Raw genomic sequence first — 16017 nt, 5'->3', positions numbered from 1 at the left:
TCTTTGGGAAGTCTTATAATTTTTCCAGGAGAGAAATCCATGTGTAGGATAAAAGTCTTAGTGGGAATCATTAATATGCATATTTATAGAATTTCAATAAAGGTAAGCATCCCCTGGTACACAGTATTAATTATTAATACTTCAAAATTAATGAAATATTAATATATACAACTGCATACAATAGAATCAAGGAAGGCAGCTGGCTTTATTTAAGCAAGAATCAATAAAGAAAAGGCTCATTTTCCAATGCGGCTAAATGAAGGTTGTACTCTTAAAATCTCTTAGGTATCCTGGGGACCATATACAAAGATCAGAAACACAAAGCTCACCAAATGCAGAACAGGCTCACCTGGGCAGAGGGCGATATTACACGGCTTATGATGTGTCTCTGGCCCTTCGCACGGCCTCCCCCCATACTGGGGCGGAGTGCACGACCGCGTTCTGGTTCTCTGGCCTCGACCACAGGTGAATGAGCACAGACTCCACGGAGACCACTCCTCCCAGACTCCATGGACTGCAATAAAGCAAAGAAGCTTCAACAACAGAAACCGAGACGCAAAGTCAAAGATTACTTTTTTAAATACATAACTAAGAAAAAAAAAACTCATCAAATAGACAAGTATGAAGGTATTTTAAAAATTCATTTGAATTACTCTTATTTGCCACAAGATGTAAGTTAACTCAAAAATCATTAAAATAATATAAACTTGCATGTACCTTTGTATTTGAACAATTACTTATGTCATATAGTTTATTATTATTTTTTTAATGGAAATGTACCTCTCTATGTCATGGTAAAACAGTCATGAGTTACTTCACATCTATGTAAAACTAACTAAATTTCTTAGAGTAACCCTCTGGAGTTAAAGCTGAGTTTAAATAGAGAGGGTCAACTTAATTTTTTCAACATTTAAAAAGTTTCAGGATTAATAAATTTGATTAATAAATTTTATGATGTCAGAGAATCGAAGGTACATATTTTAAACAGACCTCACATTTTATAAAATGTATTTTTGCCATTTAAAATCTGTGGGTGTTTAAAGTCACTGTTTTTTGAATAAGAGGTAAATTTCAAATTTCTATTTATTTGCTAAGAGTCCCCTCTTTCCCTAGGTTTAACATGAGGGGCAAATATGAAGACCTATTTCTAATAGCCAGGAAACCAGAAGACACCTTTCCTCCTCCAATAACTAAATGACACTGGTAATTCTCCTACTAAGTAAAACTTCTTGAAAAAACAAATGATTTAATTAAGATTATGCTTCATATAACTATCAATACATCAGTACTTCAAATATGCCATCATGATGAATTCAAACTTGACTGGAAATACTAACATAATTTGTGTTCCTCCATAATAAACACTTCACATAAATATTGATAACTTTTGCCAAAAGGCCATTAGGGTTCAAAGTTTAGGTCCCTTTCTTGAACTGTCAAATCACCAGTTCCATCCCAGTTTTTAACATTTGGGGCAGTAAGCAGTAGCACTCCATGGATAATACATGTATTATATCCACTCCATGGATAATACAAATCAAAATAAACCAGGCAAAATGTGCTCTTCAGGTCAAAAGTTCTTGTCTTGATACTGAAACTCTATCTTACTCTTGAAAGTCCATGAGCAAATGCTTGATATAACACCTACAGACATGAGTAGGGGGAGTAGAAATTTATACTTAAATAACAACAAAAAAAAGATGCTCATTTTCTCTTCAACATTGGTCAGGGCAAGTAGAAGTAACAGAAGAGTTATTCAAGTAAATATAGTACGTCTAGAATCTCCTTCACGTATCTGCTGACCAAGTTGTTATTTTAAAAACACAGATACAATATCCTTAATTATAAGGCAGTCTGTTCTATTTATACTATTTGCCCCAACTTGTGAAAATGTGTTCAAATATTGGAAAAATTAGCCAAATTTAGGCAATAGTCAATGAAATATTCTTTAAGATACTGTGAAACTAGCTGGCAAATATATTTCAAACACACTGTATAGAAAAAGAGAGAGTGAGAGAAATTAAGATGTTTGCATTTTTCCCATTTAAGTTTAGGAACACCAAAAATAATTTGTATCTATTGGTATAAGAATAAATAGTATGTCTATATTTAAAGTCTAAGGAAAAAACATATACAAATACCTATATTTACATATGGGAATATATGATTAATTATAGCAGAATATTTTAAAGTAACATATACAAACATTTAGTTATGTAAAATGCATACCTTTAAGCAATTTTTGCATTTATGTTTAGTTACCAAGTTTCTTCATTTAAAAAACACCATTTCTCCCTTATTTTCTGTATAAGATGTTAATAGTCTATATAGTATTTTTATTTCTCGTTCTGTTCGTTTTCTCTTCTATCAAACTGCATTGTTCCAAGAGCAGTGAACAATCTCAGAAGAAAAAGCTGCTAAACTGCCAGGTTTTTCTCCAAAATCTTACTGAAATGTTAATTAATCTTGATGACTTAGTTAAATTATGAAGCTAGAATCCTCTGAAAAGTAATCTTACCTCCTACTTTTTAAGTCTTTATTGTTTCATGGTGAAATTTCGTGACTCCTCTACATCATTTTTAAAAAGCAAAAATACTTGTTTTTTATTTGAAAAGGACATAAAATTATCAATAATTTTTACGATACTATTGAATTAGGAAATTAGGGCACAATTTTTTTTATAAATTTTATAAATTATCTTCATAAGATTTAGGATAAAGGTTAAATATTTTCATTTTAATGAGAATTCATTATATAAACTTTTCTTTTTAGAAAAGTATGAAAAGTGATCTAGTGCATTTGAAAAATATGCCTAGATGCAAATCAAATCAATCTATTTTTATAGTTTCCTCTTTAGATACCAGCTGTAATATTTCTATTTCATCTCTATTCTATCTAGAGATGAAATGAAGAATATACAATATGCAAATTATATTACTACCAGATTTTGAAATAAGTATACAAATTATGTTGTAATTTATATTGGGATGTATAAGATAACTCTAAGTGAAAGTTTTCTTTTTTTTTTCTTAAGAAAATAAATGGATATGAAAATATGACCTTAAAAAAAAAATTCAAAACCACTCCTTAGCCTAAATAAACATTTATTCTAAAATACTGCAGTACATATAGAATAGATTAGTAGTTCTCAACCAGCGGCAACATTGCCTCCCCAGGGAACATCTGGGAACATCAGAGACATATTTGGTTGTCACAGCCTCAGGGGAAGAAGGAAGTCTCCTGGCATCTGAAGGGTAGGCGTCAGGGATGCTGCCAGACATCCCTGCACCTTCAGGCCAGCTCCCCACAATAAAGATTTATCCACATCAAAATGTTGATAGTACCAAGGTTTCAGAAACCCTGGAAGAGATCATAAAACTGTAAGTCAGAAAAAAGAAAGAAAGTTGCCCAGTCATATTTGACTCTTTGCTACCTCATGGACTGTAGCCGACCAGGCTCCTCCATCCTTGGGATTTTCCAGTCAAGAAATTGGAGTGGGTTGCCAAAACCAGGTCAGTAAATACACAGTCTCACATAGCTCTCTAATTTTCTCAATTTACTTTCTGTTTATCTCTAGCATTTTCTTCTCTAAGCAATAAAAGTTTCTAAGAAACTATGATGTCAAGGCAAAACTTTTGTAAAAGGCTGGATATTTTAGGATTCATATTAGAAATAACACATTATTATGCAATTTAATTTTAAAAAACTCTTTAAATGTGAATAATATGGGTGAATGGTAACTAATATATAACACTATTGATTAACCTTTAATAGCACAAATAAATATAAGCTCTAGTTCTATCATTCCATACATTTTGTGAAAAGTGACATTTAACATTCAATTTTTCCTTGTGTCATTTTCATTAACTAAATGGCAAATGCACTTCTTTATACACAGTGTGACAAGTAGGTTATTTATTTCTGAGGTAACTTTCTTCTTGGGAATAAGCTATTATTTCAGAAAAAAATATTTACACTATTCCAAGTACTATCTCAGATTTTAAATTCATCTTTTTTTTTTTTTAGTGTTTTCATTGTATGTTGTATAAAAACATACATATTTACCAGCATGGCAAATAAGTGAACAAAATGTTGAACACAAAATATTTCAAACAAGCACAATCACCATCTGAAATGTATCACAGTTTCCTGTAGTGGGATAATTATTGCACATTCAAAAAATAATAAAGTTGCTAAGTTATTCTTCATGTTTGGAAAATTAAAAAGAAATCAACAAAACTCTTGTCAAGATCTTTGATTCAATATCAGAACTATAATAGTGGTTAGATGATTAGAAGATACAGATTTCTTATCATCCTTACTATTTAGAAAGACAAACCTCTATGTACGTGGAGGTGAAGAGGAACCAATAATTAGTATGTACTTCTTCAGTAGGCATCACGGTAGGAGGTTTAAGAAAATGAGGACAAACTTGACCATCATAGAATATTATTGTTTTCTGGACCTGAGACACAGAGTGAAAGGGAGAACATGCTGGTCCCACGACAGATGGTCTCCATGCCCAGGGATGGGTGAATCAACATCGTCTGGCAGGAAGATGGAGGTTTTCATTTGCCAACCAGGTGAGTGTTTATGGCTAGTATCTGGAAAGTAAGCTCTGAACAGAGAACTGTGGGGAACTCCTCAGCCCCACTCAGACCTGCACTTAGGGATCTGTTAGCCATTAGATTTTATTCCTGTACATTGAAAGGATCTTGACTCTTCAAAAGGATGCTGACAAGGTAAGTGTATAGGTCAAGTACAACCTAAATTTCTCTTGACAGTTCTCTCCTTGTCCAGTACAGAGCCCTTAATGTAAACACTGTTAAGTAGAGGCCGGATTTAAGTACTAGTCCAGACAGTGCACTGTGCACTTAACACACACTCAGCAGAAATCCACTAGCATTTTTCATGAGCTCCTTTTACCTACAAAATTTAGAAATGTTATAATTCCTAAAATGCCCATCTCCTTACTATTTGCTTTTCTGCTCTTGCCTAATGTGTATTAGAGTCCACTTTGCTCTGTGACTCCTGTTTTTGTCTTTTTTTTTTTTTGGTCTTCCCCATCCACAACTTCCTTAAGCATTTTTCCCTCACTTTATAATTTTCATTTGATGTTCCTTCTCATCTAGTCTGATTCTCTCTGATGCTCATTGACTTTTCTTGTTTTTAGTGGATTTATTGCTCTTTTCCTGCTAATTCTACCTTCCATTCCTCATAGATTTCTGCCCTGTTTATCTTTTTTTTTTTAATTGAAGTAGAGTTGATTTACAGTGTTTCGGGTGTACAGCAAAGTGATTCAGTTATATATGTGTGTTATGTATATATCTATTCTTTTTCCTGTTGTTCTGCTCTGTTTATTTAGTTATTTTTTACTTTTTGATTTTGGCTGCGTAGTGGGGCCTGTGGGATTTTAGTTTGGTGACCAGGCATCAAATCCACTGGCCCCTGCAATGGAAATGTGGAGTCTTAACCACTGGATCGCCAGGGAAGCCCCACTGTTTATTTTTTAATTCTACTGCTATGTGCCTTCCAAGCCCCTGACAAAGGGATCTCCCAGCTCACCAAAGCATTCCTTTTTCAGGACTGCTTACCACTTTCTTCCCTTTTTATTTTTACCAGTGTGTCTTTCCTTTTATTGTGATAAAAATATACCAAATGGAAAATTTATCTTCAGATCTTTTCTAAGTATACAATTCAGCAGTATTAAGTATATCCATATTGTTGGGAAACAAGTCTCCAAAAAATTTTCATTCTGCAAATCAAAACTCTGTCCCTATTAAATAACTCCTCCTCCAACTTGTTTTTGAATGGGTTGCCCTTGCCCCTTCTGGGAAATCCGGACTATCCCTGCCCTGGGCCACCCACTTTGTACTTTTGCTTTTAGCAACTGCAGAATCAGCTTTCTCTGGAAGTGGAACTTTCCAGAAGCCTTAAGCACACTTCACCAGATGAAAGGCAGTGCAGTGCCCAGCCCTTTCCTTGTGCCCATCTCACTCCAGAGGATCTACATGGGCTGTGAATGCAAGTCCATTGTCAACTGCAGGAAATGAGTTTGCATCACCCATCCGTCAGATGGCTGAGCATAAGTATAAACCTGGAGATTCACAGGATTATGTGCTTTGGACTTCTTGAAAGAATCCTGTTGGTACTCATTTTACAGGAAAGTCAGAGTTCTGAGAAGAAGAAATGCTCATAATATGCATATATGCACTGCCTGCCAAAAAATGAAGCAACATGGAAAAATTGGATCCTAAGTGGGTAAGCTATTATGCTATAAAGAAGACCATCTTTTTCCATTAGTGACTTTAAGTTTACAAAGCAGAGGATAGCTTTGATGAGGGCAGTCACTTGAATGAAATAAACTAACAGAAAGTCCTTTGGTTAGGGGCACTTTTTTTCTGATGGGTTAAATAAGTGGTAGGAAAATAGCTGACTCCCTTAAAGGTTGTATTGCTGCATTAACCACTGCCTAAACAGTGCCTACTGATCACATTCCAGGATGCTGGCAAATTTCACTGTTCATCCAACATTCAATTGGACTTTTTCACCTTTTAAAATAAGACTTTGAACCTTAAATACCATGAGAAACAGATACAGAAATATCAAGCTTATAGTTTCAAGTGGGTAGGGAGTCACTTATATAATTGCTTGACTGCTCTGAAAGCAGAAAGAAGCACATACATAATAAAATTTCACAGCTGAAAACAAATTACACTTATTCACTCTTATTAAAATGTCTATACCCAGTTCATATGAAAATAACACATTGTTCCAAATGCGTAGCATGACACAATTCAATAACATCCACAGTTGTAGTTGCTGCTAACACTACCTGGACAGAGGGCAGTGTTATTGCAAACCCTTGATTCTCTTAATGGGCCGCTGCAGTGTGTCCCGTAAGGTGATACACAAGTTCTGGTTCGCACCTGCGACCCCTGACCACAAGTAACTGAGCATGTGCTCCACTGGGACCACTCTTCCACGCCAGATTCACCTGTGAGCAAGACAACAAACAAACATGAAATACCGTCTTGAATATTCATCTAGTAAGCATTATACCACAGTGACATTATGACATGCAAGGATAATTTCAATGTAAAAACATGACAGTACATCAAAGCCATACAAAACCATTTCAGAGAAAAAGAAATGTAAATAGAGATCCTATAACACTGATGCAAGGTTCACCTTAGCTATAACCTTGTTAGCAAGACTCTACTTCACAAATCCACTGGGCCATGGATGCTATGAATGGACCAGTCGGTGTTTTTCAACAAGGAATGAATGATTGTTGGAGCGATTCTTTTCAAACCAGTCTAAGGCTCTGTACTTGCTTGGAAGAGAAAGCAAAATGCATCGCTAAACTTACTCTGGCTTTGATGAGCAGGCATATATTGATGCATCCTTCCCCAATTCTTTGTTGCATAATCTCCTTTCTAATGCTGAATTAGGTAGGGCCCTGGGAGTTTGGGCATATCTAATTTTTATTGTGTTGAACATTGACACTTATTTATAATTTATTCCTAGTTCAATTCCTAGTTTTTCATCCTATAACAGTTATTCATTTGTGATAATGTTTTAAAATGTTCTGCTCACAATTTTCCTCAAAATGAATTTTAATTGAAATAAAGGAAAATTTCTCTATGATTTCTGTTAATTTAACCTGGAACTAGTTTTTACTAAAAACTAGGGTTTTAAAAGTCATTGAATGTCTGAATTCATTAATTTTCTTGGAGTAGATATCACCCTGAAACTATGTCTCCCTTCTATTATTATCCAAAGTCACGTCCCAAGGAGATGTAAAATCAAGAATTTCTAAGACAATCCCAAGAGCTCCTATTGATAATTATATTCTGGTCATGGTGTTCAGAATAGATTTTTGAAAACTGGTTGGAAAAGTTGTAGTTGCTTTTCTCCAAATACAAAGTCAGGCCATTTACCTACTGGAAGATACTAGTTAAATTTAGACTTTGTTGAACAGTACTTTTCCATCATTTGGCAAAGTGTTTCTGAAAGCTTTGTATCACTGATTATATAAACCAAGGAGCAATTTATATTTTATAGGTTTCACTTAGAATTTGCCTTGGGAATAGAATTCAAAGGATAGAATGTGATAATCCATGTGTCCACCTTCTGTGGAAAGGTTAGTAAATGACTTAGAAATGATTTGCAGTGTAACTCAAAGCAGCTGATCCACAGGCGGGGACTCTAGGACAGAAGGAGATTGGATCAGAATGTAACTCAATGTTCTGATTTCTTCACTGAGAAGTTATTTTTTCCAAGAAAAAGAGAATCAGCTGAAATAAAACGCGCATTTGATAAAGTAGTTCTAGTTACATTCTGTTGTAAGCGTCTTATCTCAAGGCCCAGGACAATTAGGTCACAGACAAGCATGGGTCCACCACCCACACTTTGTATGTAGGAGAAACATTTGTTCTTATATTGGTCTGCATTATGCACCCAGAGGTATAAATAATAGAATGCATTTATAACTGGATGTATGTCATAGGGTACAGTGGTAACTGGGATGACAGTTTATATTAAGTAGGACATCTTTTCAGTGTTGTGATCAATGTTTGTCTTGGTCATACTCTAATCACCACCCTTGATTATTCCAGTATTTTTTGCCTCTACCAATTTATATATTCTAGTCCATAAAATGTTATTGAATGACATTTGAATAATATTTAAAGCTATGACTAATAGTTTATGCATTTACGTTAAAGAATACTCTATCAAGGTTGAAAATCATTATTTTAGAAACCAAATAATATAACAATGGTTAAAAATATCTACACATGTATATATAATATATACGTATATAGTAATCAAAATTTAAACTTAAATTTGGGGAAAATATAATGAAATTTTTTTTTCTTGTGATAGTTGAACTGGTGTTTATGATAAGACTAAGTGAAGTAGAAATATCATGGTTGAATATTATTAATTAAAAGCCAGAAAACTTTGAACATTGTGAATTCTATAATAAGTAAATGATAAAAGTTATGAATACAATTAGTTCTATTTTTCCACAAAAGCATTGCATTGTTATGATGGCAGGAAAAAATGTTTTAATTTAAGTGAGCAATGAATCAGGATCACAAACTACTTTTAAGTGCATTTTTGTACAAATATTTGAAAATTTAGGTTGCTTCTGTATGTATGAAGCTACAATGTTGTTGAAAAAGCTAGACAGTGATGCCTAGGTTGGAGGGACTGATAATTATTCTTCAGAATTGGCTAATTCACTCTCTCAAACTGATGGTTCCTTTTGCTGATCGAAACCAAAATAAATAAATGGATAACATATATATGGGCTTTCAAATTACTAATCAAACCTTGCCATTAAAATATTGGTCAACCTATAAAAATGACCTTGTTATATCTCCATCTATAATTTCAAGTAATACTTCCATGCAGTAGTTACATTTTCCATTCTGCCCATGGCCTCATCCCAGAAGGGCATGAAGGCTGTTCTAGTCTTGGGGCTTTGTGAGAAACACTTTCCAGCAAAATTATTTTATAAAAAATGCACTGATATTAAAATAGTAAAGTATAACACAATGTATACTCTTTTTAATATATGTGTCTTTGGAGAGAGCACAAACTACTATAATTTGGTTCCTTAACTTGTAACTGAAGGCACATTACACATGGTGTAGAAGGATTCAGTATCTACGGAACTTTTAAGGCCCTTTATTCTGACATAAAACATGAAAGGAAACTAGAAAGCACTGCACGTAGAGTCAGAAGACCTGTGTTTGATGGAAATCTAATGCATATTAGCTCTGAGACCTGGAGAAAGTTACTTTATTTTTCTGAATCTCTCAGTCAGATGTGTAACATATCTACCTCAAAACCTATTTGTGAGAATTAAATGAGATAATGTATGAGTGCATTTTAAGCTATAAACAAAAGATTAATATAAAATGTTGCTAGTATGTAAAAATTATGAAATTAGAAATATATTTACAATTTTATTTTTCTGTCTTAAATAACATGCAACGTATTAATGTATTCTATTTTCTCCACTGGAATAAAAGACTAGTTTCCTAAACATTTTTATAAGATCATTTTATAACTATGACGTTAAAAAAGCATCAGTGAGTATAATTAAAATGGCTTAAGCCATTTTGTTGGCATTTAATTTAGATGTCTATATATCTTATCACAGCATTTCATTTCATTCGAACATTGTACATGTATGCCCAAACTAACCTATCTCAATTACCTAATTGACTAAAATGATCGAGTTAGTTTGATAAAGTAATACAACCTTACTAAATATTACTCTTCTAAAAAAATTGCCACTTAATTATTATTTCATAAAAAGGGTTGACTGATCAGACTGGTTGAAGAGGCCAGGTTACTCATTTTGAAAGGAATTCTTAAATTTTAAGGTCTGATAGCTGCTGCTTTGTTTTCCCTCAGGACTAATATACAAATATATTGTATTTTATTATTCAGCTTTACATCTATTTTATTATTCTTTGTTTTTAAATTAATGTTAGCAAATGATTATCATTGTTTATATGTAACACTCATTTATTTTGTTTTATAAATAGAAAAGTTTTATTTGGTGAAATAGATGTTTTATAAATAAAAGTTAACTTTCATAAAATTTTATTGTGTGATACTCAGCTGTATTTATCCCAACTACCTAAACATCTAGAGAAAGTATAACTCAAAAAATATTTAAGGGGAAAAAACCCTCTCCGTTTAGCTTTACAACTGTGAGTGTCAAATTATGCATTTTAAAAACTAATAATGCAGTTTTCTAGTCTTTTATCAGTATTATAGTAATTTAAACTTAAAATCAGTCTTATACCTGTATTTATAGTTGCTTATCTTTGGATTAAAATGAAATTAGAAATATATACTAGCTATCAAATCAAGCATTCCATCAATATTTTCAGAAGTTTAATTCTGAAGTTTATTGACATTTCCAACTTATTGTTCACAGCATGGAGAAACAGTTTTAAAGCTCTTCATGTATCTATTTAATAAGCATTTCATCTATTTTACCAAATCATGTGTTACTATATAGTAGATACAAAACAATGCTTGGAAAATAATGAGTAAATTAAAACAGAAATTAGTAATAAATCACTAAGAAACCATAATGTTCCTTGTGATTTGACTTTGCAAAAAGGTTTTTGGCTGAAAACTCTGAATTCTCTTGGTATGTGTCAGGCAAATCCAAAAATTAAGTTTATATAAAAAACTTGTGCTACATTCTTGGAAAATTAAAACTATGGTTCTTCATTTTATTAATAAGTGACCGTAGTTTTAGGAATTTTAGTAAGCCAGTGTCTGCCACTTCTTTTGCAAAAAGTCAAGACACCTCTAATCTTAGAAGGCTGAGTAGTCAGCCCATGCTCTATGCTTTATTTAGAGACAAACACTCCCTAATCTCTGGTCAGTAGTTGAATTTTTGATCCCTGTAAGGGAGAAAAATACATTTAGAAATTTGAAAATTTGCCAAAACCTAGTCATGCACTTTTGCTTTTGCACAATCAAACAGTAAAAACATAAATAAGCTTTTCTTAAACAAGAAGCTGCACAAAAAGCAATCCAGATAAGCAAGCTTTCTTCATTTCTGGATTTGGCTGTAACATGTAGTTTTACAAAGCTAAAAATATGTTCTTAATTGTAGAATTCATTCTAAATGTTCTTTCTGTTCTGAGAATTCATTGACCTATTTGCCACTAATATATTCAAGTCTACGACTACTAACCCATTACTAAGAGCACAATTCATTAAGAATATTTGCAGTTTTTAAGCTGTAGATAAAAATCTAGTGTTCTGAATAAATATTATCTGAAGAATATATGAACTAAAGGACATATTCATTTTTCAAGAGAATTTCATCAAAATTTCTCTGAATGTTATGTCAAAAGTTGATCATGTACTTGAAACTTCTGTAAAAATAGTAAAACACATCATCTAGATTGGGACATATAAGACTTTGTGAAGACATAGATAAAACTGTTAGTTTGCAATTTCCTGAAATAAAAGTGATGGCTGAAAATAGTCACAATACAGTTTAGTCATATTTTCATCTAAGAACATTCTACATGCAGTACAAAGAGGTGGAACTATAGCCCACTTATTATGATGAGCCAAAAGAGGAATGTATCTATATTTGGAGGGGATGTATTTAAGAATAATCTGATTTATTTAAAATTAAAATGTTATAAACCAAAAAAGTTATTCTATTGATATTAAATTACTAGGAGTGTTTTACAGCTATGAATAAAGACTGTCAACTTTTTATTATTTAGCTCATATAAGAAAACTCTTCAAATTAAAAATATTAAATTCTAAAAAAATTTCTAATTGCTATACATTTTAACAATCAATTAATAGTTAGATGGTGCAAGACATTTGAAAAAAATATTAAACATATTAAACATTAAATTTCATCATCTAAAGTCCTACTTCAAATTTTAATTCTGAAAAGTCAAAATAATCATTTGTTGATGAAATAACTTTGTTGACTTTCTGTAAAAGTTTAATAATACATTTTAATTAGTTAATTAACATAAGTAATAATATGTAAATCCTAAATGTCTCACGCCGAAAGCAAAATAAATCTTACACATTTTTGTGCACTTTCAATTCACAGCTACTTCATTTATGGACTTTAACTGGTGACAAAAAAAAAAATGGCTCAAAAAAAATATCAGCTCCAAAAACTGACAAATGTGCAGCAAAAGATTATGAAAACATGCAGTGGTTTCATTAAATTAACAACAATAAATAGAAAAATGTAACTAACGTATTACCAGTTTGTGCCATAAATTTAGCAGCATCAGCTTGTTCCTGAGGGACCCTTTTTTCATGAACAGATCGAGGTCGCTGACTTTTAATTGTATGATCTCCCATCATTCCAAATTCTAAAGACAGAATAAAGGTATATGAAAGCTCGTGTGTAGACATTTCTCACAAATCACATCACTGTCTCATGCAATATGTTCCTACACAGATCTAGAAGTTACTGATTCATTCCATGATTCTAAATTTTCTAGGCTCATCTGCTTGGAATATTTCTAAACTCCAGTCAAAAAAAATCTATAAACAAGAGCAAGATTTCAAGAGACAATAATAACAGTCAGTGAAATGAAACATCGGGTTTTAAGTCAGCTTAATTAACAGAAGTAGTGTATTCTTGTCTGATCATGTTTTGAAGCAATGCATCCGAAAAAATACAACCACAGTGCTAACTTGTTCTTCAGAGAATCCTGACTGCAAAGCGGTTGCTGCTTTGCCGAAGAGTGATCACGCCCACAGGTTTTTTCAGCACTTTCTTGTGGAGTGAGTAATCCTGTAACCTAGCTCACCTACGGCAAACATTCACTTGATGAACTGTTTTTCCAAAGATGAAGTTGACCTTGGTGTCCTCCAAAGCTTATAGAAAATGGTAGCTTAAATAATTCTCATCTTCTCCTGCCTTGTCCCCACATAATTCTTCATCTCTTTTCTAAGCACTTTTAAATGTTATGTTTAAGAATGAGAATGACTCCAGGTTTTTTCATTTAATCCTTTCAATGTATACCTCCTAAGAAAGGAAGAAAAATCTGGGCATAACTCAGAGACAGATGGGGGAGAGAAAAAAATAAGCTGAACAAAAGAATAGATTCCACATAATATATATTTTTAATCTATACGCTTAGAACTCTGTAAGAGTTCCATACTTTTCACTGCTACTATAAAATAATTTTTGTAGCCTTCCAGGCTCCTCTGTCCATGGGATATTCCCAGTCAAGAATACTGGAGTGGGTTGCTATTTCCCCCCACCGTGGGATCTTCCTGACCCAGGGATTGAACTGGCGTCTCCTGCACTGGCAGGCAGATTCTTTACCACTGAGCCACTAAAAATAATTTTAATAAAAACAAAGCCTCATGAATGGCATGTTTTGTTCTGGCTCACCGGAGTGCAGGTGTTGGGAGGGCATTGCTGAGGGCCAGAGGTCAGTGGTGCTCAATGTTACAAGAAAATTGCTGGGCCTTTAAGACCAGGTCTTTTCTACATGACACAGATGATTGGGTAAAATACGTTCTAATGATTGTGCAGCTCTATTGCTAGAACTAATAATCTCAACATTTAGGAATGGGTAATTTCACCAGCTTATTGTTTTGGCTTTTCCCATCCATCTTTAAATAATCTTCTGCTAAAATACTACGGTGTACTTTGTGCAATTAAGCAGTGCATTTTTGTATGCACAGCTCTGATCTTTTGTGTGAAGAGAAAACATTAGCATGTGTTTTGTCCAGCCTGGCAGCTTTCCTCATAAATATTAAAAGTATGGCACCTGACAGATTGATTTATCAGAAATCCTTGCCAGACACTCTACACAAGTGAACATCCCATGAGAAATTTGAGAAATTTAAATGTGTGTTTTTGTCAGTTTAGATAGAATCCAAGGCAGGAAACTGAAATTTTCATAAAATGTCAGTTGGTTTAATCTTGTAAAATCCATCACTGTTTCCCATTGCTGCCAACGACCTTTCAGTGCATTTGTTTATGTGCACTGTAGGTTCTGCCTAAATCATGCTTCATTCTACTAATAAGAAGCATCTAATCACATATCATTTAATGATTTTGGAAAGTGACTACTTTGAAAATTTATATCTAGATTCATGCACTACCCAATATTTTAAAATATTATATATAACTGAAATTTCTCTGGATCTGAAATAGCAAAGGAAATGGAGTAGTAATTTTTATTAACAGTATGCTTTACCTTCTGTCCCCTTGAATTTATCATTTAAATTGTGTATGTGTCTGTGTCTTTCACTTAGGGCATCTGAATCAGAGTACAGGTTCACGAAAATAATCTGGAGGCTCGGACACCTAGACTAAGGCAGTTTGGGCACCCGGAGAGTGAAGGACAGCGAAAGAAATTATCCCATGCCTACAACATCCTAACTACTAGGTAACTTTATTACCTGCTTTAGAAAAGGCAATTCTTCAACTCAGTGGCAGTATGATAATAGCCTGCAATTTGTTTTCTAAGGAAAAACAGTTTACTGTACAGGGACAATGATGCTGAAATTTAGGAGTCTGAGGATATAAGCTGACACTGCTGAGATCATTTTAAAAGTATCATATTCAATTTTGAATAATTCTGAAGTTTAAACATGAGTTTACTTATTTTTTTAAAATAGGCATTAGTTATTTCAGTGAATATGTCATATTATTAGCTGGAATGTAATTGAAGTCTCCTGAATATATTTATATTACAAATTAGATTTCTATATTCTTCAATCTAGTCACTTCTACTTATTAATCACCAATGTTATAAAATATTAGTGCTGATGCCTTATCATGGGTCATAGTATTTAAAAAAGTCTTCAATCATATATGGACATTATTACATAATTTTTATACAACCAAAACTTTAAATGAAATTTTTATTATTGCCATCAAAACAACTTATCTAAAATTACTTTAAAAATTAAAACTATTAAGAAGTATTGATGTAACCAAATTCCTTATAAGACAGATGACATGTTAGCCATTTATTTATTTTTCTCAGATGGAAAAGCAACACTATGGTGGTATTTTTTTTAATGTTCTAGACTGACTGTTTCAGACCTAAAATAATCCCAATTTGTAAGTGACATATGTAAACTCTTATCTAATTAAATGACTTTCTCTTGCTAATGTTTATGTGCCAAGTGTTTGGAAAAAAATAAACATCTTTGTTTAACTGTTATTATCAATGGTGAGGTTTAACAACAAACGTTATGGCTCCATCCATATCTCACAATGGGATACTTTCAAATATCGGTATTCTCTTTCAAGATGATATTATCTTCTTGACTTCTTATGAAAATAAAGGCCAATTAAATCATCCAAACTTTAAAAATAACAAGCTATTATGTTTGCTATTATTCTCTTACTTGGTGAGTATGAGAGAAGGTAAACCTTTAGAGTGTTATACTTTCTGAATAAGTAAGTTCTTCATGATTGTTGATCCATATTCAAATGATTCAAAGATCATATAC

General features: G+C 32.9%; 1 protein-coding gene across 3 annotated transcripts in view; it reads right to left on the bottom strand.

The window, feature by feature from the left end:
• The window catches only part of ADGRB3 (adhesion G protein-coupled receptor B3), an 888911-nt gene that overhangs the window by 525755 nt on the left and 347139 nt on the right, over positions 1-16017 (bottom strand). For all 3 annotated transcript variants that reach the window (XM_086316215.1, XM_086316216.1, XM_086316217.1), the window contains exons 4-6: positions 12792-12902; positions 6836-6997; positions 350-514 (exon numbers count right to left, since the gene is read on the bottom strand). In XM_086316215.1, the coding sequence (XP_086172341.1) occupies positions 350-514; positions 6836-6997; positions 12792-12902 (438 nt within the window). The remainder of the gene's footprint in view (positions 1-349; positions 515-6835; positions 6998-12791; positions 12903-16017) is intronic.

This window comes from Bos grunniens, chromosome 9, assembly GCF_055505025.1.
Source record: "Bos grunniens cultivar Pamir isolate PY7600 chromosome 9, Bosgru_T2T1.0, whole genome shotgun sequence".
NCBI classification, from domain to species: Eukaryota; Metazoa; Chordata; class Mammalia; order Artiodactyla; family Bovidae; genus Bos; species Bos grunniens.
The sequence above is the reverse complement of the archived record's forward strand: the minus strand, read 5'-3'. Positions and strand labels throughout refer to the sequence as shown.